Source organism: Homarus americanus, unplaced genomic scaffold, assembly GCF_018991925.1.
Source record: "Homarus americanus isolate GMGI-L3 unplaced genomic scaffold, GMGI_Hamer_2.0 scaffold25013, whole genome shotgun sequence".
NCBI classification, from domain to species: domain Eukaryota; kingdom Metazoa; phylum Arthropoda; class Malacostraca; order Decapoda; family Nephropidae; genus Homarus; species Homarus americanus.
The window spans coordinates 5221899-5248535 of record NW_024722158.1 but is presented as its reverse complement, the minus strand read 5'-3'; the positions used below and the strand labels follow the sequence as shown (position 1 = coordinate 5248535).

General features: G+C 36.4%; 1 protein-coding gene across 19 annotated transcripts in view; it reads left to right on the top strand.

The window, feature by feature from the left end:
• The window catches only part of LOC121862141 (hypermethylated in cancer 2 protein-like), a 106966-nt gene that overhangs the window by 55441 nt on the left and 24888 nt on the right, over positions 1–26637 (top strand). The window contains exon 6 of one of the 19 annotated variants that reach the window (XM_042360197.1): positions 22994–23660. The exons of 10 other annotated variants lie outside the window; for them this stretch is intronic. In XM_042360197.1, the coding sequence (XP_042216131.1) occupies positions 22994–23308 (315 nt within the window). In that variant the 3' untranslated portion in view covers positions 23309–23660. Of the gene's footprint in view, positions 1–31; positions 682–4807; positions 7082–8506; positions 8914–10276; positions 11201–11221; positions 12560–12828; positions 13189–16091; positions 16985–18949; positions 21034–22993; positions 23661–26637 lie in introns of those variants that run through there. 8 more of the 19 variants (XM_042360179.1, XM_042360181.1, XM_042360182.1 and 5 more) reach the window with 8 other exon arrangements.

The window sequence follows — 26637 nt, the reverse complement described above, 5'->3', positions numbered from 1 at the left end:
TGACAGTAATTAAGATAGGCATTCCCGACAGGTGGGACTGAACAATGATGGTTCGAGGAATAGCAGGAGAAGAGTCGCCAACAAGTTGCATCAGTGCCCTTACTGCAAATATTCCACAGATAGGAAAGATCACATGACTAAACATATACGAACCCACACAGGAGAGAAACCATATAACTGCCCCTATTGTTCTCACAGCGCCACCACCAAAGACAAGCTGATACAGCATGTTCGTGTACATACTGGAGAGAAACCCTTTAACTGCCCATATTGCTCTTACTGTGCTACAAAGAAAGACAAATTGAGACAGCATATTCGCACACACACAGGAGAGAAGCCTTTCCCTTGTCCACATTGCCCTTTTCGTTCTTCAACCAAAAATACATTGAACAACCATATTCGAATTCACACTGGGGAGAAACCTTACTCGTGTCCAACTTGCCCTTACCGTGCTTCTCAGAGATCTGCTTTACAGAGTCATCTTCAGAAGCATCATAAGTAATGTGACAAACATCTACAAAACTTGCTAGTCAATAGATTTTATCATTATTGATATTTTCTTTGCTCTTCATAATTTATCATATTTATTTTATTTATTATTTTCTGTGTATAGGTGGATCACACATCCAGTGAATTAGGCTTCATAACTTTTATACAACAGAACCAAGAAATGTTTAAGATATTGTTTTAGATTATCATAAGACTTTAAATATTTGTTATATATATATTCTTTTACTGTTAGCATTATTCGTTTCTTTTGAATATTTGTTAAATTTATTATTTCCTTTAAAAATAGACAAGAATTTCTCTCTCACGGTGAAATAAGTTCAGACTTCCAGATAATATTACAGAATAATGTGGGCATAATACACCATCAGTATTAAGTGTATCCTATACCATTTATAAGAAGATAGTGAATACATTTTTTACTTTGGCATTTTAAAGAAGTTACTGCAGTAGGACCTGTTTGGTGGACTTGTGCACACTGTCCAAGATACAGTATACAGAAACAACCGAGTATTATTTGGGCAGATTATTATTATTATTAGACTTACTATTAGATTAAAAATGGGGAGTACTGTATGTTTTTTTTATTATTATTATTATGATTATGATTATGATTATGATTATTAATATTAATATTATTTTTTGCATTTTTAGAGATTACTCAGTATTGCTGGTAACAGTACGAGTCGCTATTTTGTTTTATAAAAAGTTGACATTTATTTTAAAAGAGTTACACATTCCGTTCAGTATTTTTTGTGTTGTGGCGATGATCCTGACCTGCTTGTTAGACTATTACTGTACAAACATGATCTCACAGACCAAGGCATGCAGGTCTGGGTCTGTGGTCCAACCTGTATTTACTCTTTATGTGTAAATTACTCTCCAGATATTGTAAGTAGAGTAGGAACAGAGGTTCTAAGAAAAAAAAAAAAAAAATGAACAGTTTTATATCACCATAATTTTGATAAACAGTTTGATAACTTTAATATTAGGTCAGTATTTATGATAAAACTGAGGTGAGTGTGAAAAACTACTTAAAAAAGCAATGCAGAAGTGATAGAATTTAACGGTGAGGCACAATACAGTGTGTAGTGTAGGATCATTCATGACACTTTGAGAACACAAATGTTATGACAGTTGGCGTAAATGACAGTGAATGAAGGAGGAGTCGTTGCTTGCTCTTGAGTCTGTCCGACGTGTGTGTCATGGCAGGATAAGGCGAGCAAGAGTGCATAATTTTTTACTTTGGATAAAGCCGTAGAATAAGTAAGGAGTGTTAGTGTGTGTGTGTGTGTGTGTGTGTGTATGAGTTCACTGTTGTATCACCCAGTCACTGTCAGAAGTAACTGAGCTTTATACAGCCACAAAGGACCATTCATATAGACCTGAACACTATCAATGATATTACTATATGGTGATCAGATATGATAAAGCTGACTAGTAATTAATGGGCTGTACGGCCATAGGACACCAATCCTAATGGGCTCCAACCTAACCTACCACAACTACTAGAATTGGGACCCATTAAGATTGGTGACCATTAGGACTGTGCCCTGATCCTTGTAGTTAGATTAGGTTAAGAAGGGGCATATTAGGAGTTAGATTGATTATACGTCACACTAACAAGTGGTGCAGGCAGGCGTGTGTTTATATGACCAATTTTCTCTCACACTGCCAGTGTTCCTAGACAGGAGTAACCAGAGTTAATACTATGACTAGATAATAATACCCAATCCTAACTCTCAACAAACCCACTGCTTTTGCTGTTCTGTATTGGACACCCAAGCTTGATACTTCATTGCTAGACCTGATTTACTGCAACACATTATAGAAGTTAGTCATACCTGGCCTTGTTGCCTCACACCCACTGTACAGGTACACATAAGCTTGCACTAACTTTTGTACTATTTTCATATACTTTGTAACTGTCCTTGCCAGTCAACATTATAAAGACTATGTGATTGATGGATACAGACTTAAATAGAGAGTTAAGTTCATAGATGCGAGTAAACGTTACTTGGTGGACAGTATTCACATAGACTTCCCGTGCTTTCTTTTTGCCTCTTCTCAGTGTCTTGCACTAACACTTATTACTTACTACAAGTAGATGGTGAGTAAAATAGTCTTTTGTACTTACACTTTACATGTACACTTTATGTTATTGTGAGTAAACAGTTGAGACCTATGCCATTATCAAGTGTCAGCCATTATTACTTGTCTTGCATCTTCATCAAGTACATGTACTGTACTGTAGGTCTCCAGTTAGTACATCACAGAAAAATGCTTCAGTACTGTAATGACTTAGTGCCAGTAATGCTCAGCCAAAAGTCACATTTTAAAGGTGCAAGAACAAAGAGAATTAACATATTTTGCTTACTGTGGTATTAAATATTGTATTGTGTAGTGCAAAGTAGGGAAGTAATAGACAATACTCCCTGGGCAATTTAATTTCCTACGTTTTTGCCCGGGAATTTAATTTTTCCTTGTTTTACCGAGATAGGAAAAAATATACTAAAAAAAAAGAAGATTAATTCCAGAGTGACTGATCAAATGAACCTAATTGTTAAATAGGCCTCAACCCAGACCATTAGGATAAGAACTCGGTCCTTATTGCCCCCGGTCATAATGGTCGAGTTTGGGGTTGTCTTAGGACCGTTTTGACATGGAGCCCAATTTTAAAACTTTTTTCGGGGGAAGGTTTGTAATTTATGCCTAACGTTAATATCTTCAGGTAATTTGTTACTGGGATGTTCCATTACACAGCAGATTGTTTTCCTTCATTTTTCTCTAGTAAAGGACCTGTATAGATGTTCCTTCATTCTTCTCTAGTAAAGAACCTGTATAGATGTTCCTTCATTCTTCTCTAGTAAAAGACCTGTAGTCTTATTTTTTTGCTACTATAGAAATATCATGATTCTTACATGTAAAGAAGCCAACTTACCCACCACATTTTAGGGTAAATGTTAAGGGTTGCATGTCAAGAGGGCCCCAGTCCCAATAGACCTTAACCTAACCATGAGGATTCAGGCCCATGTAGACGAGGCTGTACTCCAAATGGTTTGGGCCCATTAAGATGGAGCCCATGTCCTAATAGTTAGTGTAGGTAAGGTTGGGTGTCATTAGAACTGGGGCCTATTTGATCAGTCACCAGTGGTAAGCTTTTGTCAAATCTTCTCCACTTAAATAATGTAACTATTAACTATTGTGTCGAGAAATGTCTGAACCACACGATTCTCACTGCTGGAATAAGACAAGTTTCACATAGAAGTACAGTAATAATATGCATTATTTACAATCCAGTGTGGAGTATTATCTCATAACAGAAAACTATAAGATAAATGGAAATAATTGTTTACTTTTAGACTGTTCATTTTTATTTTTTCTTGCCAATATGATGACAATACTGTCTTGTTTTTCGTGGAGAACGTTTTGTAGGAGAGTTTTGTACGACAAGACATTTGTATATTTCCAGTACAGTAAACTTGATGTTATTATTGGTTGATCATTTTAGAAATTAAGAACTACTTAAGTGCCAAGAAGAGTTTTGTATTATGGAGTCACAATAATGGCTCTTGATGATAGGAAGAAAATGGGACGTGTTATGTGACTTTGAAGTGAAATCTGCCTATATGAATAGAAACATTGCAATTACTTCATTGGCTTAAAAATCACAGTTAGATCTCAGTAATTTCATAACTTAATACGGTACTATTTTTTTTTTTTTTTAATCAAGTGTTTGTGTACTTCAAGATAGTGTGTTCTGTTAGGTGAAGTACTGTATATAAGTGCAAAGTTGAATCTGTGATTGTTTGATCTCTGATTATTTCCACACTTGCTCATACTGGATAACAAAGAAATGTGTTCGTGGCAGTTTTCCCAAGATTCTTCCATCATGCAACAGGAGGAGAAGGAGGAGTAGGGTTTTTTTTTTTTTTACTACAGAAGTTTTTATTTTAAGAAATGAAGATGCATTGTTGTGTCCAGTCGTATAAAACTAGTACTTAGTGTATTTAAAAAAAAATATGTTTACGTTGTGACATTAACCCTTCGTCAAGCTCCAGTCTGGTGTTGAGATACCCAGTTTTGTGTCTCATGGTAGACTGCTCAGTTTTCCAGATCTTGACTGACATTGATTGTATTACTGTCAGAAGCCAACACTTAGTTCTAGTCATGACAGGATGTAAAACAAATTTAGATATAGTTTTAAGATTCGTTTTTCACTTACACTTTTCTGTGCTCTGTAGATTGGCAGGTCTGACTATGAGTTGACTTCAGTAATTAAGTTAGGCATTCCCGACAGGTGGGACTGGTCAGTGGTGGTTCGTGGAATAGCAGGAGAGGAGCGGTCGGCAAGATGCACCAGTGCCCCTACTGTAAATATTCCGCAGTCAGGAAAGACCACATTACAAAACACATTCGTACCCATACAGGAGAGAAGCCATTTAGTTGTCCCTTTTGCACTTATGGTGCTGCCTCGAAAGACAACTTAAAACTTCACATTCGAACCCACACTGGAGAAAAACCCTTCAATTGTCCCTATTGTCCCTTTCGTGCTGCTCGGAAAGATAGTTTACAGATTCACATCCGCATACACACTGGAGAGAAACCTTACATCTGTTCTAAATGCCCATACCGTTCCTCTCAGAAGAATGCTCTTGTGTGTCACATGTTGAAACATGGAACATAAAGTAATTGTAAGGAGTCTGCTTTGTTGTTTCGTCTAAAGAGTTAGTAAACAACACACAAACAGTATGGTCACATAGTCCGAGCATAGTTTACAGTTGAAGTAGGCTTTCTTTGTGCATCATTTTCAAGTCTTACTATCATTATGTAAATGCCTAGTCATGCATGGTCTCCAGAAGCACCCCATCAATCATACACACAAAAACACCTTTGATTTTTTAGAGTTATTATCTCATGTGTAGTATCATCCTCATCACGGCAACATCTCTTTTACTCAGAAGAAGGTTAGCTTGGTCCAGTTAAATTATAAACCAAACTAAATCTAGATCTAATTCTAAAAATATATACAGTACTGTATATATATTCACTCATGAGAGATATCTAGAGCCTCTCAGGCCCCCAAAATATTATCATCAGTTGTTTTATAAGGATTTCATCTCTCTACACCAAGAATGATACTGTTGTCTACATCCTCAAAAATAAATGAGAATCAATGTCATTATTATATAACCATAAGGAGTTTGATAACACGGAGGAACTTTATTTAATGAAATAAATAGAACTGCAGATGAAATAATTACCCAAGATTGTATTATGAGGGAAGGAATGTATTGTTCTTGGCATTAGATTCCTTTCCAATGTGTTCAGTATCCCAAAACACCTGAGTCCTTAGAGAGAATTGTAAATGATACAAGATTGATAACAGTTTTAAATAAGGAAGCCATAGTTGTCATTTGAAGTTCCTAGGTCAAATGACCCAAGAAAATGTAACCACTAGGATTTGGGGTTCACTAGAACTGGGCCCCAATGCTAATGGTAGTTTGGTTTAGGCCAGCAATAGGAGGATGAGGCTAAAAAACTAGTAGGGTGAGGGCATACTTGTGCTGTAACCCCTTGGAACAATTTTGAGCTACAGTTTTCATTTATGAAATCTGAGATGAAATTAAAACCTCTCGACATTTTTTGCTTTTAAAATGTCAATGTTCTAATCATCTAAACACTAAGAGTAAATTAATACATACAAAAGTCATCTCTGTATTTGTTAGAGAATGGGAAACTTGCCCTAAAAAGTATAACATGGACTCGGTAAGGGAAAGGAGATTCACTACCGAGGAAAATAAATAATTCCAACAAACATGAGAAATATTGCCAGCTAACACATCTCTTGTTTAATGAATGTTTACCTTTAAAAACCTGACATTAGAGGTGACCAATTTTAAAGGTTAGGGCATGTACAGTTAAAGGTCATCTACTCAGACAATAGTGCAAATAATTCTGACAGTGGAAGCATTTAAAAACAAAATAGCAATAACAATAGTTGGTGTTTGCCATGTTGTGCCGTTGAGTTTTGATACGACTGTTAACGGAACATAAGCTTGTTTAGTTTTCTGGCCGTGAAGATTATTTTGCTTACATCATGAGGATGAAAACACATAGGGATGAAAATATATTGTTGAGAAATTTCGTACAATCAATTAATAACGTTTCTTTAGATGGGGGAACTGAAGCAATCGGTTGACTAAGCTTATGTAAACATTGTCTGTGGTTTGAGTTGATCTGAAACTTACTGGCATTATCAGTAGTAGAATACATTACATGATTAGGATTTTGAATGTAAACTAATTAATTTCATAGCTTTTAGAGGACATCCTTCCATTGACATATGTGAGTTGGTTGCTTGTGCAGGCAATCACTTTTATTACATATTAGTGTACTGTAGTGTAGTGGTCTTCAATATTTTTGGATAGTAATGTGCTGTTAGTTGTATTTTAATATGAATAGGTTCTAGTGATTATTTTTATGATTATTGTAATAGCATATTTTTGTATGGTATGAAAATAATTTAGAGAAATAGCTTGTATATGTAGTTAAAATATATTGGTAAGGATTATTGTTTGTTTCAGTCAAACCTGTGAGACTTTTGAGACATTTCCTCACTTTTTGTGAGATGTGGCAACTCTGTGTTTGTTTACTCATGTTAAAACTCTCAGAATGGCCCTAAGGAAGTTTGCAATAGTAGCCAGACTAAGGATACTTGTTAAACATTCCACAGAGTTGCCACTTCTCACAAAATGCACCAGCCACTGTATGCATTGGGCATAAGTGCTGGTGACTGTACATTGTTTAGTACAGTATTTCTAGAATTGGGCAGTTATATCAAACTGTGTACGGGGTGACCAGGTAATAGGTCCTGAGGTTGACTTTTACCCCTCCCTCGCTCTCTACCCCTCCCTCCCTCTCTACCCCTCCCTCCCTCACTCCCTCCATGGATACAACCTTGATCCACAATGGAATAAGGTGGCTGGGTAGTTGAGCCTGTCATAATATATAGTAACTAGTGAGTTAACTGCCGCCCCCACCCCCCAGCAGGATGTTAGCCACCTGTAGCATTGTTCTTCCATCAAATACAGAAACACACCCAGTGATCTACTTATTGTATTATTGAGTATACAAAGGTCATTGTAGTACAGGGAACCTCTATTTAACGGACTATATAGAGAGGAAAATCCATTATATCGAGGGCCTGTTATATGTGAAACTTCCATCTGAAGAACTGTATAGAGATGAAAGACCTTTATATCGAGTATCCGTTAGATATGAAACCCCCAAAGTTTGTTGGTAGGATTATGTATAAATTATCTACTATATACTAATTAGATTTTGTGAGCTTGTTTATATGTACAGTACAGTATCTGGATTACGAGATTAAATTTCCGATTTGTTTGAGTGATTCTTGCTCCATTGTGGACATACTTGTACTCCAAGCTTACTTGTTCATTGTTAACACTTGGGTGTTGTTATCCTTGAAACAACCAGATCTAATAAATATACACACTGTACTGTATAATAAATGAATCATGGTGGCCACAGGAGCTCACAGTTATAGTATGTTAAAGTGATTGGTGTGATGGACTTCCCTTAAAATTTATCATATTTTTAAGGTTTGAAAACTGAGGAGAGTAATGGTAGGCTCTTTTGTGGAAGTTTATATTTTATTAATGTATATATTAAACTTATATACAGTATATGATGTGATAAAGTAGAACACTTGTTAAACAGTGGCTATATTCAATGCCCATTTAGTACAGTATTACAGTTATTAAAAAATATATCTTCTACATTGTGTCTTTTTCTTATTAAATGTCAATTGTTTGATCTTTGTTATCAATAGTAAAAAATTTTCCTTACATGTAAACCACTGGTAATATTTACTAGGGATCTTTATTATTTTTTCTCTTTTACAATTCTTACAAGTCACAATTATCACATGAGCAATATAAGTGATCTCAATGATTGAGTTGGGCGTTCCCGGCAGGTGGGGCCGAACAGCGGCGGTTCGCAGAGTATCACAAGAGGAGTCGCCGGCAAGTTGCATCAGTGCTCCTACTGTGCATACTCCACGTTTAGGAAAGACCATTTAACAAAGCACGTTCGTACCCACACAGGAGAAAAACCCTTTTCTTGTCCCTACTGTGCTTATAATGCAACTACCAAAGACAACTTGAGGCAGCACTTTCGTACACACACCGGAGAAAAACCGTTTGTGTGTCCCCACTGCCCCTACCGTGCATCTCAGAGCAACAATTTAAAAACTCATATCCGGATTCATACCGGAGAGAAGCCATATGTGTGTTCGAAGTGTCCGTACCGCTCGTCCCAGAGATCATCTTTACAGTCTCATCTCTTGACTCATCAGCCATAGTAGCATAAATTTTTCCTTGTTAGAATTATCCCAAAGATGGTTTATTGTAACTTTATTTTACTGTTTTATATTTTTATCATTATTTTCTTCATGATGAGATTTGTATTTGTTATATTTTATTGTATATTACTGTATTGTGTTTCTGAAGATATTTATTTTATTTTTTTCATCTCTAAAACACCATTTCTTAACCAGTGGTCCTGTACCAGGAGAGATCCTCGGTGAGTTATTGACTGTGGCTCCAGGGCATCCACTAATAGGGTAATTACCCTAATTTAGGGTAATCGGTGCTTTGTTGGGGTAGCCTCTAAGGTAGTGCAAAATATAGTTGTTTTTAGGGTAATCATTATAATTTTGCAAGTAAGGCCTTTGATATTTAAGCCCAAGATAAAAAACCTGCATCTAGCAGTGCTGTTGCAACGTGAACGGTACACGGTAAACTGTTCCTATTGATGAGAGGAGTGTGTACATGACTCCTCATTCATTCAGAAGCTGGTGGTGTGTTAGGGGGGTTAGCTCGACCAGTGTCATGTAATCTTTAAGTAACTCATGTTTTTCAACAAGTGTAACATTGATCTTTGATATACAGGTATATATATATGTGCAGTACTTTGCTTATGTTGGGATTTTAAATTTTTTTATTTCATACATAAAAATAGTCCCTTTTATCCTTAATTTATGATTTTAAGTCATTGGGCACAGTTAACAGGCCCTGAGCTAAGGCTGGGCCTCTAACACCAAACCATACATTGAGGTTTTGGCAGATAGAAAGCAACAGTAGAGATTCCATTGGTGGACAGTTTTTCCAGGATTTTGCTGTTGGTTATCAGGTGGTGTGCTGTGTTGTAAATTTGGCTAAATAGTAAAACAAGATTTGGGCTTTGAAGTTGGAGTGTTCTGAATGTACTGTATTGTGCTGAAGTACATTTTTCTTCACTCCTGCAGGATCTCATGAAATTAAAAAAATTTTGATGCTTGAAAGTGCTGACTGATATATTCCCTTGTTGATTTTTTCCGCGTGCTATGATCCATTGAGTCTTGTGTATGATGCGCAATAAAGAAAAATGCACAATTATGACCTTTTTACCTCACCTCAAAATTCGTTAAGTGGGGGTACTAGCTGCCATTTTCTAGCCGAGATTTTATTTATTTTTTATATACAGTATGTATTATTCGTGATGAACATTGTCAATTTCGTTATTATTGTTGTATTATTGAGCTAAAATAAGAGGCTGATACTCAGTGTATATACTGTATTATAGCTGTGTTGTGTACTTGTAACTATCTCTTGTGCTGATTTTGTAAGAGCAAACTTTAAAACACTGAGTACTGTACTGTATCCAAGAAGTTCATGAACTTGAATAAGAGTAACGTCCCCTACAGGTGGTGCTGGACCGACAATATCTGGGAACTGGTGGCGCCAATGGACAAGGGAGGGGCCAAATCATCGGGAAGAAGAAACACAACTGTCCCTACTGTCCGTACACCACTCCTCAACGCTCTCACTTGATCGCACATTATCGTACACACACGGGGGAGAAGCCATATTCATGTCCCTATTGTTCTCATCACTCCATGACAAGTAGCGACCTAAAGAAGCACATACGAATTCACACGGGAGAGAAACCCTTTTCTTGTCCCTATTGCCCATATCGGTCAAACCAGAATAGTACCTTGAAGTGTCATCTTCGAACCCATGATAATCATAAACCTTGATGTTCATTTACTCTGAATTAGAAAATTTGTTTCATAATGAGAAAGAAAAATTACCGGGAGCTTTGATTTTTATTATTTCTTTTATTGTTCATTTTGTGTGTGTGTGTGTGTGTGAATACTGTACATGCTTATGGGTTGTTATTTGGTGCATGTGTATTGGAAGCAAATGATTGCCACAGTAATGTAACACTGTATTGTGACAACACTGTATGATAGTTGGCCTCTTGATCCTCCGTATTAAAAAAAGCAGTACCGTATAATTGCAGATTTCTTAAGTGATTTATCTTTCTGTCACTGGAATTTCTCTGCATACACTTTGGATAAAGTGAAGGGACCTCAGTATTTTGGGGACTTCTCAGTTAAATGTAGGAAATGGTATACTGTACTGTACTGTATATGGTGAAAAAGGAGTGTAGTATTGTGAGACAGATTCTGTCAATGCTGCAATGGTTGTTGGTGCGGGGATTGAGGAGATAATGGGCCGAGTCACTTGATAAATATATGAGCTTATGCTATGTTGCTTCCCAAGTTTTGTAAAGTATATTTTATTTTAAAAGTTAGAGCTTTATCCAAAGGTTTCTTGAACATGAATTAGATGTGCATCCCCTACAGGTGGGACTGGTCTATGACCCTCTGAAGAGTGGCTTGGGAGGAGCAGTAGTAGCAGGAAGGGGCCACACCTCCACCAGGAAGATGCATCAGTGCCCGTGCTGCCTCTACACAACCATCAATCACTCTCATTTAAGAGAACATTATCGAACGCACACTGGGGAGAAACCCTTTGCTTGTCCTCATTGCTCGTACCAGTCGGCTACTAAACGGGATTTGAAAAAGCACGTCCGCATTCATACTGGAGAAAAACCATTTCCGTGTTCTTTTTGCTCATACCGATCTGCCACAAGTAGTGATCTAAGGAAGCACACACGGACACATAGTAGACCGAAGCTACATGCATTGTCTGTTCCAGTGGTATTAGAAAAGAAATAGATATGTTATCATTTGTTAAAGTAAACCTTTACTTAGATGTTACTTTAAGGGGTCATAGATTTTTGTACAGTGTAAGCCACTGTATTTAATTGTGTTCTGTACTTTTGAGTGTTTTATTTTTAAGGATTAGTTCCTGAAGGATGAAAAATTAAGTAATTCAAGCCATTGCAGAAATGAGGAATAATACAGTACAGTGATAAATTCCTGGAGCAATATCTTATTTGGTGTTGTTACTAGTCCTTACTCATCTATTGACTCTTCATTCTTTTTTTTTTTCTTTTTTAATTTCAGTCTCTTGTGCTCTCATTAAAGCAGCTACAGTGACTAAATAATACTGCACACAGTTATAAATATCACCTCATTGAATATGAAATGATAAATATTATAGATGCCAAGTGTAATTTTTTAAGTACAATATAGAGGGGAAGTGCTCTGTACATACCTGACTCTGAGGTAAATGTGAGTTGGACTTGGTCTTGCTCTTTGTAATGTATGAAACAATCAGTTGTCTTAATTATTCTACTCTCCGTCCATCTATCACCTATACTTTTTAACGTGTAGGAAATAAAATCTTGACATCCTCCACCAATTATTAATTTTTTATGCTACCTGTATTTGGTTGAGGTAGGAAGGTGTCACACAGAGGTACCCTGTAGGTCAGTGATCGTTTTCAAAGGTGAACTCTCACTTACTTCATCTTAGATTTACAATAAAAGGAATATTATCACTTTTTGTGGAGTACTGTAATTTGTTTTTGTTTAATCGAGAGCGAAAAGGAAACCAAAACAAATGTAATTAGAAATGCATTGTGTCTGTTTTATGATGTTTGATTTTATTACAAAGGTGAACTGTTAACTGTCCATAAGGTTTTGAATTTCTTACCAATATTGTGTACAGCACTGTACTCCCGGAGCAGAAGTCTTTGTTATTTACAGCTTTCAAATTATATACCGATTAACTGCATCTTTGTATATTTTACTCCTACTTCATAAAATGTTACATGTTCTCGTTCACTACCATATGTAACACTAAAAATTTGTAGTGTAGCATTATAGAAGAACAAAAACATGGGAGACTTTCCATCTCAGAAAACCCTTTAAATCATATAAATGCTGTACATAAATGAACCACTTTCTAAGGAAGAATTATTTTAAAAATTTCTTTGAAGTATAAGAATTTTATTTCTTGGTGCTATTCCTATTAGAGGTGAATAAGCTTAGCATTCCCTACAGGTGGGGCTCGACACTCGCTGTATGAGGATGATCAGTGGAGGCCAAGGAGCCAGAGCTGAGAAGAGCCTCGTCAACACTGAGGAGACACGTCGGTGTCCCTACTGCCCTTATATGTCTGTTTACGCTACTAACATGAAAAACCATATTTTAACACACACAAAAGAAAAGCCATATGGTTGTCCTCACTGTCCTTATCGTTGTATACAAAAGGGCAGAATTAAGGTTCATATCAGTACTCACACTGGAGAAAAGCCTTACTCATGTCCACATTGCCCTTATCAAACTGCAGATAATGGAAATTTAAAGAGGCATATTGCTACTCATGTCAGGGCCTGTTATAAGTAGACCAATTTACGAGACAGCCCCCCCAATTGAATTCGATCAAAAAAGCAGTAAATTATTTCCTAGTTAAACATAAACACAGCAAAAGTCACCTATTGACCTCTTATAGCTTCAGTTTCTTTATTTTGTGACCAACTTTGTCTCTGTGTAAGAGATTCATGAAGACCTGTGACTACTTCGTTTAATAGCTGTTGACTCTTTTCGTAGTAAATTGTAACTATCGGTAACCTGTATGAGGTGTGTATGTGTGTGTGTGTCAAAAATTTAGTTGGGTGGATCAAAGGAAACAGAACCTTTAAAAGGGGGGGGGGTGGTAATGCTGCTGGAGATCGTTGATGGGAAAATAGGAGAAATTGACTGAAACAATGAGTAGGTATTTCACATGTGTGCTCGCGCTCACACACACACACACACACACACACACACACACACACACACACACACTTTTCCCTTATCCAGAATTAATGCTTCTTAATCTCCAGCGTGGCATACATATTTAAACATTGCCAGTCCAGTTTAATTATGAACTTAGATTCTTTCGTGGCTGAGGGTGAGAGTGAATGGTCATATGGTCCCTGATCCAAGCTGGCTTCAACCTAGCGTAAAGGAACATTTAGGAATTGGGCCTTAGTTGTGATGGGTACTGTTAAATTATCCTTTTGTTATTGCTAATGCATTTACGTATATTTTGTATCTATCTAAGTAGGATTTGCATCGTTTTTAATGCATAGAGAGAATGAGTACAAAATGGAAATGAAAATATTTAGTTAAGTTGCTACACTTTGAATGGCAAATAGTTTAAGCATCAAAACTCTACTGTACTTTACTGTGTATTAATTTGTAACAACCAATGTTGGATTGGGCTCGTGCTGATTTATGAGGGTTCAATGAAGTAAATTTTTTATACCCGATATGTAACAAGAATAATGTTGGCAATTCTTCCATATATGAGTTTTATAGGTGGTTGAATTCAGACAAGATTAAATGTAAGAATTGTTGATTCCCCAAAAATGCAGAGAGGGAGTTAAAAAATGGAGACATAAATAGGTACTGTATTGATATTGTTCATGTCTTTGTTATCTGAGTTTATTTTTCATGACATTAATCTTATTGAAAGTATTCTTGGCATGATCACCGTACAGTACTTAGAGCAAGCGAAGATACTTGATATTCTGCCAGTAAGGTGTAGCTTTTGAGCATCTAGTTTGGGAATGGAAACATGTGGGGTTTTGAATCCTCGATGGGGGGAGGTTTCCGTGTCGTTAATGAGCAGTGTTTGTGTGTGTGTGTGTGTGTGTGTGTGTGTGTGTGTATATATATATATATATATATATATATATATATATATATATATATATATATATATATATATATATATATATATATATATATATATATATATATATATATATATATATATATATATATATATATATATATATATATATATATATATATATATATATATATATATATATACTGTAATGAGAGGTGTGAGTCATGATGTTATGAACCTTTCTATAAAGATGCTTATATTTCATCAGATTTTAAGGGCTTCCAGTTCACAAAAATTACCTGATTTCGTCATATTTACTACAGTGTCGTCTCTTTCGTTTTCTTCTATCTCAGATCATGATAACATTGCCAAGTGTATTTTATTTTACTTGTAATAAAAATATTATGACAAAAACCTCTCTCTTTCCTGCCTTGTGGTGTACGTAACTGAACTAAAGACTTAAATCCTGTCCACGTCATGTGTCACTTTGATGCTGCTATAAGGAAAGGATTAAAAATGTTTATGACTCTATAAAATGAGTAAAACTGTGATGTATGTAACAACTAGATTATTACCATACTTTTTAAATTTTATGTTCAGAAATGTGTGCTGGAGTAAGGCCGTCATGGTAAAGAGACAAATATGGTAATTCTTTCATCAGAGTTATAAGGTTGATAGCTAAATTTAGATATAAATAAAGGTCAGTGATGGAGTCAAGAACATGAGTGAGATTAGGCCACCCACCCACCTCATTGACACCCAGCACTGTATTGAGGTTACTTATATTGAGTCGCAACTACTGCTGGCTGCACGCCCACATCGGCATCAACACCATCACTATTGTTGGGTCAAGGTCTCAACACCAACCACATTGACGTCACCTGAAGCAAATCATTATAGTGTGAGATTAATGGTACTTGTTTTTTTTTTGTGTCCTGAGATAAAACCTGTCAATGAGAAAACAGGAACGCACACTTTAAAACCCAATGAAATTCGCTGTAATATTAGGTGTACAGTATTCACTTAACACTGAATGTAGTTAATTGTAAGTACTGTACAGGGATGGGAACTGTACCTTTAAGGTTTATTTTTTATTGTTGTGAAATTAGTTAACGTATAAGTCAAGTAAATGGTTGGAGCCCTGATGTAGTGTTTACTCTGTTGTTAAGTATTAGTGCCATCAAGTTCTGTATCTCAGGCAGTTAAGTTATTTAGTGGGAGAAAAGTTTAGAACAAAATGGCTGAAATGTTAACAAAATCATGTCAGTCTTTCTGGTTTGAAAACTTTATTATTTCTGGCTTATAGTGTCAAACTCCGATTACTGTGAGCCTAATGAGCTTCACATAGAGGTTGTTAGGAGGTGGGTCTTGTTCCGCTATTAGTTAATGTATCAAAGTTGGTTTTTAATCCTGTCATGGATTCAGCTTCATGGAGTTGCTTGCAATATTGTCATTATGTTATGTATGAAGTAATCATTAAAGATTTTGTAAATATCCTGTAATATGATTAGTGTCAAGTCTCGTTGAATTACTATATGTCAATAATTAAACAACTTAGGACATTTCACTATAATGTAATATAGGAATGCCAGTTATATTACCTCACCCAACATGTCTGTCTACAATAAGTCGCGCGTCCCTACAGGTGGGGACCGAGAGGAGCGAGATGAGCGGAGCCACGGGGACCGGGAGCTTTCTGACTGCCAACAAAAAGTTACTTGCTTGTCCACACTGTGCCTTCACCACCTTCCAGCATTACAGTTTGTTGAGACATACACGAACTCATACAGGGGAGAAACCGTATTCCTGCCCACACTGCTCATATCGGTGCATTGAGAGCTGTAGGCTCAAGATTCATCTACGCACACATACGGGTGAAAAGCCTTTCGCGTGTCCACACTGCCCTTATCAAGCTGCTGACAATAGAAATCTAAAGAGACATATACTAACTCATACCAGCAAGAATCTTGAGATGTTCACTGAAGACCCGTTATTTCTAAATGGCAGATAAGGTGAAGTTGTGAATATTGAAATGTAAGCATAGTTTGTTTTATTTACGACGTTAGACTGAATGTCTTACGCTAAATCAAGAGTGATATTGTAAAATCTCCAAGAATTTTTACAGAGTATCCAATGTTCTCATAAAAAAATATATTTGTTGCAATTTTTAATGGGTAACTTATTCATAACTTTAAGGGATCATGTCAAGGGTTCAGAGGTTACATGATGCTGCTTTATAACATTGTGGATACAGTCACGAAAGGAGATGATTGTAGTGTGTGTCTATGAGGCCAGAAAACCGTGACATGCTAACTTTGAACCTCTGAACTCACCCACAAACATGAACATAAATTTAGGTGGAAGGAAATAAATGTTTGTTTCTCAAGTCCACATCAAGTTTCGTATACTGGTTTGTTTTAGGGTCAGTTGAGAGGTTCTGAGTTAGCATGAGACTAATTTCTGGGCTGAGACACACTAATTAATAATAATGGTTGCCCCTCATGTAACGAGGTTGGCCGGCCCAAGGGCCACCTAGGCGTGAATTTGTTGAAGGTGTAGAAGCTGTCGCCAACACAACAACCACACCCAAGAAGACCGAACAACTCGCCAACTGCACTGGCTAACCATTACTCTGGAACATGATCCGCAAATCGATTAACATCCAGGTTTCCAATTACAGAGGCAAATGGCGTAAAGAAATTTGCCCATAGTTTCACCCTGCCCGGGAATCGAGCCCGTGTCCGGTTGCTTGCGAGGCGAGAATGCTGACCATTACACCACAGGTCGCCTATAAACATCTTCACACACACACACACACACACACACGCACACGCAAACAAAAGAAGTGAATTGTGGTACTGTACGTATCTGTGAACCCTTGAAATAATCCCTTAAGCACATAGATTTAATTGTCACTGATAGCAGGACATTTTATTCTTGCTTTTTAACTTTCATATATTTAGGTGAATACGACATCACACGTTGGTACTGTTATGAGGGATAATATATTCACCTCTTAGCATAGACATACAGTTTTGTAAATTAAATAGAAGTGTTATTGTTATGTTTGAGAGCGGATGTTAAATATTATTTCTTATTTTTCACTGTTGCAAACCTTCTTGTATAGGTATTGGACAAGATGGCTGGAGTTAAAAGCAACATAAAGCCTCCCTTCATTCACTGTCTTTTCTTGTCTTTGTCTAAATGTTACTCAAGAAAAAAGTCGGTAAATCTCTTACCTTGCAAATATACCTTCAATATCTTTCCAATTTTGACTCTTACAGAACTATGTATTAAGGTAATCAATCAAATCATTAACTTAATATTTAAGGTACAGGGAACTTATAAGGCAAGGCATTGTGTTGTAACATAGCAAATAAAATTGAAAAGTCTATGCTTTTTTTCCTATCCATGTGAGAAGAAGAAGTAGTGTATTATTTGACTCTTTGAATATTAAAGGAAGAAGAAATTATACTAATTTTCTTATAGTATATTATTACATGACACTGAACTCCTATTATAAGACATAACCTAAAGATTTACCCTAACTTTATGGGAGGTGAAGTGGAGGTGGGTCCCATAGGCCTGATAACACTATGAGCAGCTTTTACTACTCACTAACATGACCTCTCAAACTGGCAAGAGAGGTGGAGGTTTGTTGGAGGAGGGAGGGAGGGAACGGAGTGTTCAGATAACGAGTTGTCATTGTACTCTGGTGGGGTTGTCATTGTACTCAAGGGATTGTCATTGTATTCTGGTGGGGTTATGTCATTGTACTCAAGGTATTAACTTCTCTCGTGTGTTCGGTTCTTCTCAAGTGAAGATGAATAACCACAGGAGATGATTTATTTTAATTACACATTACTATAGTAGGTTGGGGGAAGGGGGACTCAATTTACAGGTGGTCTCTCGGGGGAATGGGAGCCACTAGAGTGAACCTGACGTCAGAGGCTTTACAGTGGAACCTCTATTTAATGAACTGTATGTTAGAGATTTAGAGATTAGTCCGTTATATGGAGGTTTCACTGTAAATAAATATGCAGATGATCTTAAAATATGGAACGATAATAAATAATGTATTTTATCATAAGGTATTTTTTAATTTATTTTGTGTATGCAGTGTGTGTGTATATATATATATATATATATATATATATATATATATATATATATATATATATATATATATATATATATATATATATATATATATATATATATATATATATATATATATATATATATATAGTATTGTGGTAGTTATACAGTACCTATTTTATTTTCCTTTCTTGTTTATCAGTATGATTTACTTAATGTGATATATTCAGTATATATAAACATAGTTATTTACTTAGGTGGAATTAATGATTCGTCTCCCACTTGTGTATATTCTGCATTAGATAAATTTAACCGTTAACTTTCCTCGTGTATGTATTAGTGTATGGGAACCCTATAGAGGTTGAGGTGTACGTATGTTAGTAATAAGTCGGGCGTCCCCTACAGGTGGGAATGGACACATGCGATCAGAGGTCTGGCAGAACAGGAACCGCTCAAGCTGGAAAGAATCCCACCGTCAAGAAGATGCACCAATGTAACTACTGTTCGTACTCTACCAACAACCATTACAGTCTCAGAGTGCATTATCGTACACACACAGGGGAAAAGCCCTTTTCTTGTCCACACTGCCCATACAGGTGCAGTAAGAAGTTTAACCTTAAAATTCATCTTCGTATTCACACAGGAGAGAAGCCGTTTTCTTGTCCCCTCTGTCCCTACCAGTCAGGTAATAGCAGCCATGTAAACAGGCACATCCGTACCCATGTCCGAAATGACCAGGGAAATGAGGCATTTGTCTTCACACCAAGTAATGTTAATCAGCCATAGAAGGAATCATCTAAGATTTAGCGAAAGGATTTAGATATTCTTACTTAGCTGTAATGAAAGTTTTTATAAACAGTATTGAGGACATCTTATGATGGAAGATTGATACAAGTGAATATAATACCGAACAAGGTTGATGTCACTACAAAAATACAGGCAGTCCCCAACGAACACCCATCAGTACTTGCAAACTTTATTTGTTATGTATGAGATATTATTTTTGTTTTGTATGGGCAGGGTTGTGTTTCAACCTAACCTATGGAATTAACCCTGTTCTAACTTATGAACAGGGTTCAAGAATGTAACCCATTTTTAACTCAGGGACTGCCTACTTGCCTTCTTCATTCAAAAGAAGAATTTATGGAGATGGTTAAAATATACGCTCCGGCTTCATTTAATTTTTTAATATTTGTACGCTAATTTGCTCTGATCTTAACAACTGATAAATTCAATTAATAAAGAAACTTTTGTGTCACATTACATAATTCCTCTTGTAAGTGTTTGTTCCATATTATTTCTTACATTAAATTTGTAATAATAAACAGTAAGAGTATTTAGATAGATTTTTAGGAATAAAACAAGATGTTATAAGAAGAAACTTGAACTATGGGTGAGCAGAGTAGGAAATAAATGATTGTATACTGTACTGTATATGTTCAGTGGATTTGGAGTCCGGTGTACCGCAGACAAGGCGTGGGCTCGTAACACACGTCTTGTCTATGGTGCCCACTGTTTCTGTGTGGATGTTGGGCACACTAGGATACTCCATTATAGTATAGTGTACTGTAGTTCCTTCTTTCCTCACACAGCCAAACTGTGGAATACTTTGCATTCTTCTGTGTTTTTATCCTACAATCTGTCTTACTAAAAAAGGCTAGTTTTCCTGTATCTTTGGCCCTGTTGTGGTCGATGTCCTGTGCCCGGATGAGCTATTCTCCATAAAAATTAGAGATTCTATGATGACTAATAATATGTAATGCAGTGCCAGTTAATATATTTCCTACAATATTGTGATTTAAAACCCAAAGAAGCTGGACTTAAAATATACATTTAACTAAGCTGTTGCAAACCCTATTGTTGCATCATATAATCCAAGGCATTTATTTTATTTTTATTCTGTATATAGTACTACAGTACGTGCAATTTTATGTTTTAGGAATATCAGTAAAAAGGTGATATTGTGATATGATAACAGCTCTTTTGAAGAGTTTGAGAGATAATGTTTCACTGTTGTCTACTCAAACCTTACATGACACACACACACACTTTTTTTATCAATGTGCAATTAAGTTACGATTTTATTTGAAAATATTGGAAAAAGTTACATTTTATTATTTTTATCATTGATTTAACATGTCTGTCACACATAGACTTTGTTGTACAGGTATAACTGGGGTGACCATGTGCTGTACTGGGTGGCTTTGTCAAAAGGAGTACTGTAGCCAGTCACCTTGAAGTACCTCGAGTGGTCACGTGACTAATTCAAAGATGGTACAGGTGTGTCTGTGTGTGTGCGTGTGTTTCATACTCAACTCTTTAAATGACAACAGAAAAAGATAGAGAGAATTAAACTATAAATGAAGATCTATAAATTCATATGTTCCTGAAATATGGAAGAATAATGTGTTGAAATGTGTTATCTTGTGCTGAATGAGAGGTGTCCCTCAGTAGTGTTGATAAAGAGTTGAAGGTGAACAATGGAAAAATGAAGAGTGGAAGTATAAATGAAGGTAAGGTCCTGTAAAGATGAAAGTGAAGCTACAATCACAGAGAACCATAAATGAGAGAACATTTGGTAAAGACAAACAAATCTGAGGTTCAGTTTTTAGAGAATATCTGTTAATTGAAGTACAGATTCAGTGGTGTAGAACTGCCTGTACTGTACTTATCTTTTTAACTTCTTTTATCTTCATAATTTAACCAACATGTACGTACAGTACAATCCTGCAATTGACTGGGGGAGCCTGTACTGCAGTAACCTAGTGGCTGGTTGTTGTGTTCAGAGGACAGTTAATGTGTGTGGTGAGAAGTGTGTTAGAGGTGGGTACCAGGTGCTGTTAGATAATACAAGTACATTACTGTACTGTGATATATAACATAACATACCAATCCCACTTTATATAATTATACATACTGTGGTATTGCCTAATAAAGGCTCACTGTAGACAGCCACATTGTGGCCTTGGGTAATCCCTTCCTCTCCAACCTTTACAAGAAAGGGTGGCTAACACTTGGTCATAAGCTATACTGTACGTACAGTACCCGTGATGGTTGGCGATGGTCACCTCATGTCTCAGTTTTATTGTACAGTACTGTAATACTAACACTGACCGAGTGACACTTGATTTACCTATTGCCATACTGTATACAGTATAACAGATTCATTGTATGAAGTTCTTTATTCTTTAAAATGTTTTCGAATTTGTAACCGAGAATGGGAGGATCATTGTTGGTGTTGTGATAGTACTGGACAGCTGGCTAATAGGGATACAGTACTTTATTGAGATATTTAACCTCTTAGTAAATTGGTGAAGTATTTGTGTGGTAGACTCTCAGACACATGGCAGCACTGCTTAGGTCAGGACTAGATTACGGAAAATTGAAATCTGTTAGAGTTGAGTCCTGACACCTACTTTGTGATGTGGCAGCAATATTTAATGTTATTTTCAGTGTTATTCAATGTGTTGTGTTTCCTTGTGAGGATAAGATTTTATATTTAAAGAGATGTAATGTTTTTTTTATTTTTACTGTATTAATTATTGTTTATCATTTACTAGAAAAGAAATTAAAGGTAAAGAAAAGTAAAGGTGTATATTTTCTACCCAGGAGCATACGAGTACTTCACCCACTGTCTCAAATACACAAAGAGGATGACAGTGGATGTGTAGTGTACGGACAGTGTGTTTGTGAACGACCTTCACCACTGATCTTAATCCTCTTCACATATATTACTGTATTCATTATCTTAATTGTATAATAGAGGAAATAGTATCTGATGCACTATAAATTAAATAAAAAGACTACCTAGTACATATACCGTATTTGGTGCTGTACATGGAAAACAATCACAGGATAAACTGAATATTTTTGTTTTTAAAAGAAAAGAGTTAACATCGTACATTACCCAGCTGAAAATATGTGTAAAAAAAAATTCCCTGCAAGTTGATTTCCTTGATTTGGGACTGATATGCTCCTCATTAACTCAGTCCAGTCTAATGTGTGTGTGTGTGTGTGTCTCTGACAACATTATTTACCTGACTGAATGGGAGGGGGGGGAGAAGAGTGAGTGTATGTGTGTCAGTGAAGTGTTTCTGGGGTATAGCTGGAGATGATTATGACTCCTGACACATCAAGTTGAGTAACAAAGTGGAAAGCTAAGAAGCGTTTCAGTAGAGTGAGAGTTTTGATATCTATTATTTTACTTAAGTTAAAGTTAACTGGATTATTTTTATTTTCACTTCATATCTCCTAATTGGGAATATGATAAGAGATAGATACTGTAGATAGATCTTTGTTGTAGCCAAGTTGCTACAGGTACAAGGAGTGTCATGAGTACTGAAGTTTTTACTGTACTGTATAATGAAAAGATCATTTTTAATTTTAAAGATTTCATATATAGCTTGTACATTAACTATTATGATGAATAAGTCGGGTAATCCCCTACAGGTGGGGTTGGGCGGTTGCAGTAACATGATTGGGGGCGGAGCTACAGGAATGGAGAAGAACTTCGCTGCCAGATACCAGTGTACCTTCTGTCCCTACTCCACCAACTACCACTCACATATTATAAGGCATAATCGTAGTCATACCGGGGAGAAACCTTATTCATGCCCACATTGTCCACATCAGTCCAATACAAGGAGTGACTTAAAAAAACACATTCGTACTCACACTGGTGAAAAACCTTTCTGTTGTCCAATATGTCCTTATCGATCTAATCAAAATGGGACTCTTAAGTCTCACCTACGAACTCATATGTAAAGCCTTACTCTGTACTAAACATCCTTTAAGCAAATGGAGTACAATATTAATACTGCAATAGCCCTAGCAGTGATGAACTGTAGTATACACACACTCATGATACAGTATCTTGTTTTTAGTTCAAAGTACATATGTATTTTTTGTTAGTCAGATCATATTGTAGAGGGCATACCATAGTGAAGGAGTGATTTTGATTCATTGTTCATGAGGTTTTGAATTTATATCTTGGATCTGCCAGAAATTGTCAGTATGTTGCCACTTATGTTGGGATCACAGTTCTTCACTCTCAGGACTTTTTACCCAATTTTTGGTGGGGAGGTTGCCTGCCCATATTGGTGACGATAGCATAAAAAAGCTTTGCATAGCCATTATATTCATAATGTTGATTGCATTGATAAGATGTTGACTGTTGAAAAGATATTTCAATCAAATTATTGTATGGTAATTTGTAAACTTTTAGTTTTTTGTGCTTTTTGATTATCTTATTTAACTAAATGATGATGAACCAATACTGAGAGTTGCACCATATTTACAAATTCTTCCACAATACCTTAGTTCGTCCTTCCCAAAGCAAACTTTATAATAAGAGTACAGTACAGTATATTAATGTGATGACTGATCTTCTAAATCGGTAGAAAATACTGGTGATAGAGATGTGTGCCTTATTGTTAGTAGTAGTAGTCAGTTTATAGCCCATGCTGCTGTGGGGACAATGTTGATGCAGTACCTGGATAATGTTTAATGTGTAATTTTATATCTACATAGGACAGTGTTTATGGATATTTACTCTACACATTACTGTACCCACGATAGAGAGATAAACTAAGATGTGACAGTGGGATGAGATGGAGGTAACAAGTACAGTGCAGTATATATGAAATTACAAGCAGGTAGACTGAGAGAGAGAGAGAGAGTTTTGCCCAAAACTAAAATATGAAATGAATCTGGTTGTGTGGATGATGAGGTAAGGAGATAAAGTGCACCGAGTGTCGAGTGTTGTCGTGGAATGCGAGTGATAGTATGACAGGAAAACTTAGTGGGAATAAAGAGAACCTTCACTATTAAATTGATAAGATAAAAAATATTTGAGTGTGTAGGGCAATGGAGGCATCACAGTGTTGGCTTCAGTAAATACAGACTAGAAGGGACTGTTTCAATAATCTGGGAGTGACTGTGTCGGCAAATGAAACGATGAATAATGAACTACAGAGTGAAGCCTACATATAACGGACTTATCTCTTCATATAATCCTTTAGATGGGGGTTTCACGTGAGGTGACCTCACTCAATGTACCCACAGAAGGCGAGCTCACTTTACCTGGAGACCTGACAACGATACCCTCACAAAATATGACGGTCGAGGATGACCTGATCACGAGATCTGAGGTTGACGAGTTCCACAACAATTTAAATAACGAGTTACTTACTGCACAATGGCAGAACATACAGTACCATACAGAAAACTCAGATCAGACAACAATGAGCCTAAATGGATAAACAATTATTTAAAGAATATTATTGGACAAAGGAAGGCTATAGGTAGAAGAATATATCGTGGTGAAGTTTACCTCCAAGATTATTATAAGGTATTGGCCAGCAGGGTTAAGACCGAGATAAGAAAAGCAAAGAGGAATAATGAACTGGAGGTAGCAAGGGAAGCGAAGTCAAACCCCAAGGGATTCTTTCAAATGTATCAAACTAAAACACGAGAAAAGATTGGACCAATGCAGTCAGATACCGGTGAGCTAACTGATAATGACGGAGAGAGATTGATAAAAGCTGTGTGATTGGTGTATGCTAGGAAGGAGAAGAACACCAGTAAGGATAGGGAAAGATGAGATGAAGGAACAGAGAGAACAAGTAAATGAAAGAACAGAGAGAATGACATATAAGTGATTTTTTTTCTTTTTGCAAATGACTTACTGCTGATGACTGATTGAGGATTAAACTACCATAGATCTTATTCTGAAAGGACAGATCACAGAAACAGTAACAATAATGAATGAATGACAGTACTGAAGGGGGGAAATGTATAATGTATGTGTGTTAAATATATTAGAGATAAGGTGTAAATTATTAAGTTAGTGATAAGTTGTTAAACACCAAAGTGAACATGTGTAACCAACAAGCTTTCACATGCACAGTGCAAATACAGTATTATATGATATATATTCTTGGTAGATGGGAATATGGATCTGTGAACTCATGTTAAGAAGAGTATCAGTAAAGTAGTCGCTTTCTACCCTTGTCTTGAATCTCCCTCTATCGTTTCCCACTTTCCTTCTGACTCTTGTACTGCACCTACTATGGTCTCCCCCCCCCCCTCCTGTCAGACAAAAGTGGAACAGGAATAAAGACAATTGTTGATGTGTTTGAGGATGGCCAGATCATGTGTAAAGTAGGTTTGAGTTGATGGTTAAAGGTTTAGATTCTAATTGTTTTATTCACTTATACTGTTCCCGAATGTCTCTTTTAAGCTCAGGTACAGTGTTAGGATAGAGGATCATGAACATTGTGTGAGGTGACCTATTTTCTACCTGAAACTAAGGGCTCACGACTCTTGGATTTCTTTCTTTCCTTTCTTCTTTAATTTCTGTATTTTTGGTTGAATTATAATTGTAACTTGCACACATTGTTGCCATGCTCATCACACTTTACCCAACAATTCCCTTACACCTCTGCACTCATTTTGACCTTGTACCACCACCACCACCACCACTACCACTCATGAAATAGTTAGTACTGTACAAAACACAAAACACTCCAAGTATAACGCCGCTGTACGCTATTGCTAGAGACCTTAGTGTGTGCAGAACAAAATTACCAAAAGACTGGCTTAGGCATGGGTACACTTTCTCCTTTTGTTCTTATAATTAATCTGTCTTCAGCTGTCCTAGCCCTCCCCAAATTCCAGTTAAGCATTTAGTTGTTTGCTGTTGTTTCTCTCTCTTTTTCTTTCCCTCCCTTTTCTATTTTATTTTTTAATTTCATTTATTTTCATGTGGGATTCAGATGAGGGGTCACCAGATAGGCCTTAGTAGAGGTGTTCTTTATGTGTACAGGGTAAACACTTATTAGTCTTGCTTCTACCGGTAAATCTCAATACTCGGTAAACATCTCTCTTGTTGCCGCTCTCTGTACTGTGATATGTGCCCAAAGAAATAATGTGGTAATCAGTCGTTACTTTTTTGCTGGCTGGACATTGGTTTCTACTGAAGTTGGGATAAATTTTGCACTGGGTCAATACCTGAGGGAACATACTTGCATGGAATTACACGGGCCAAAGAAGTACTAAGTCTAAGTTCTGTTTGATAGGTGTAGTTGATAAGG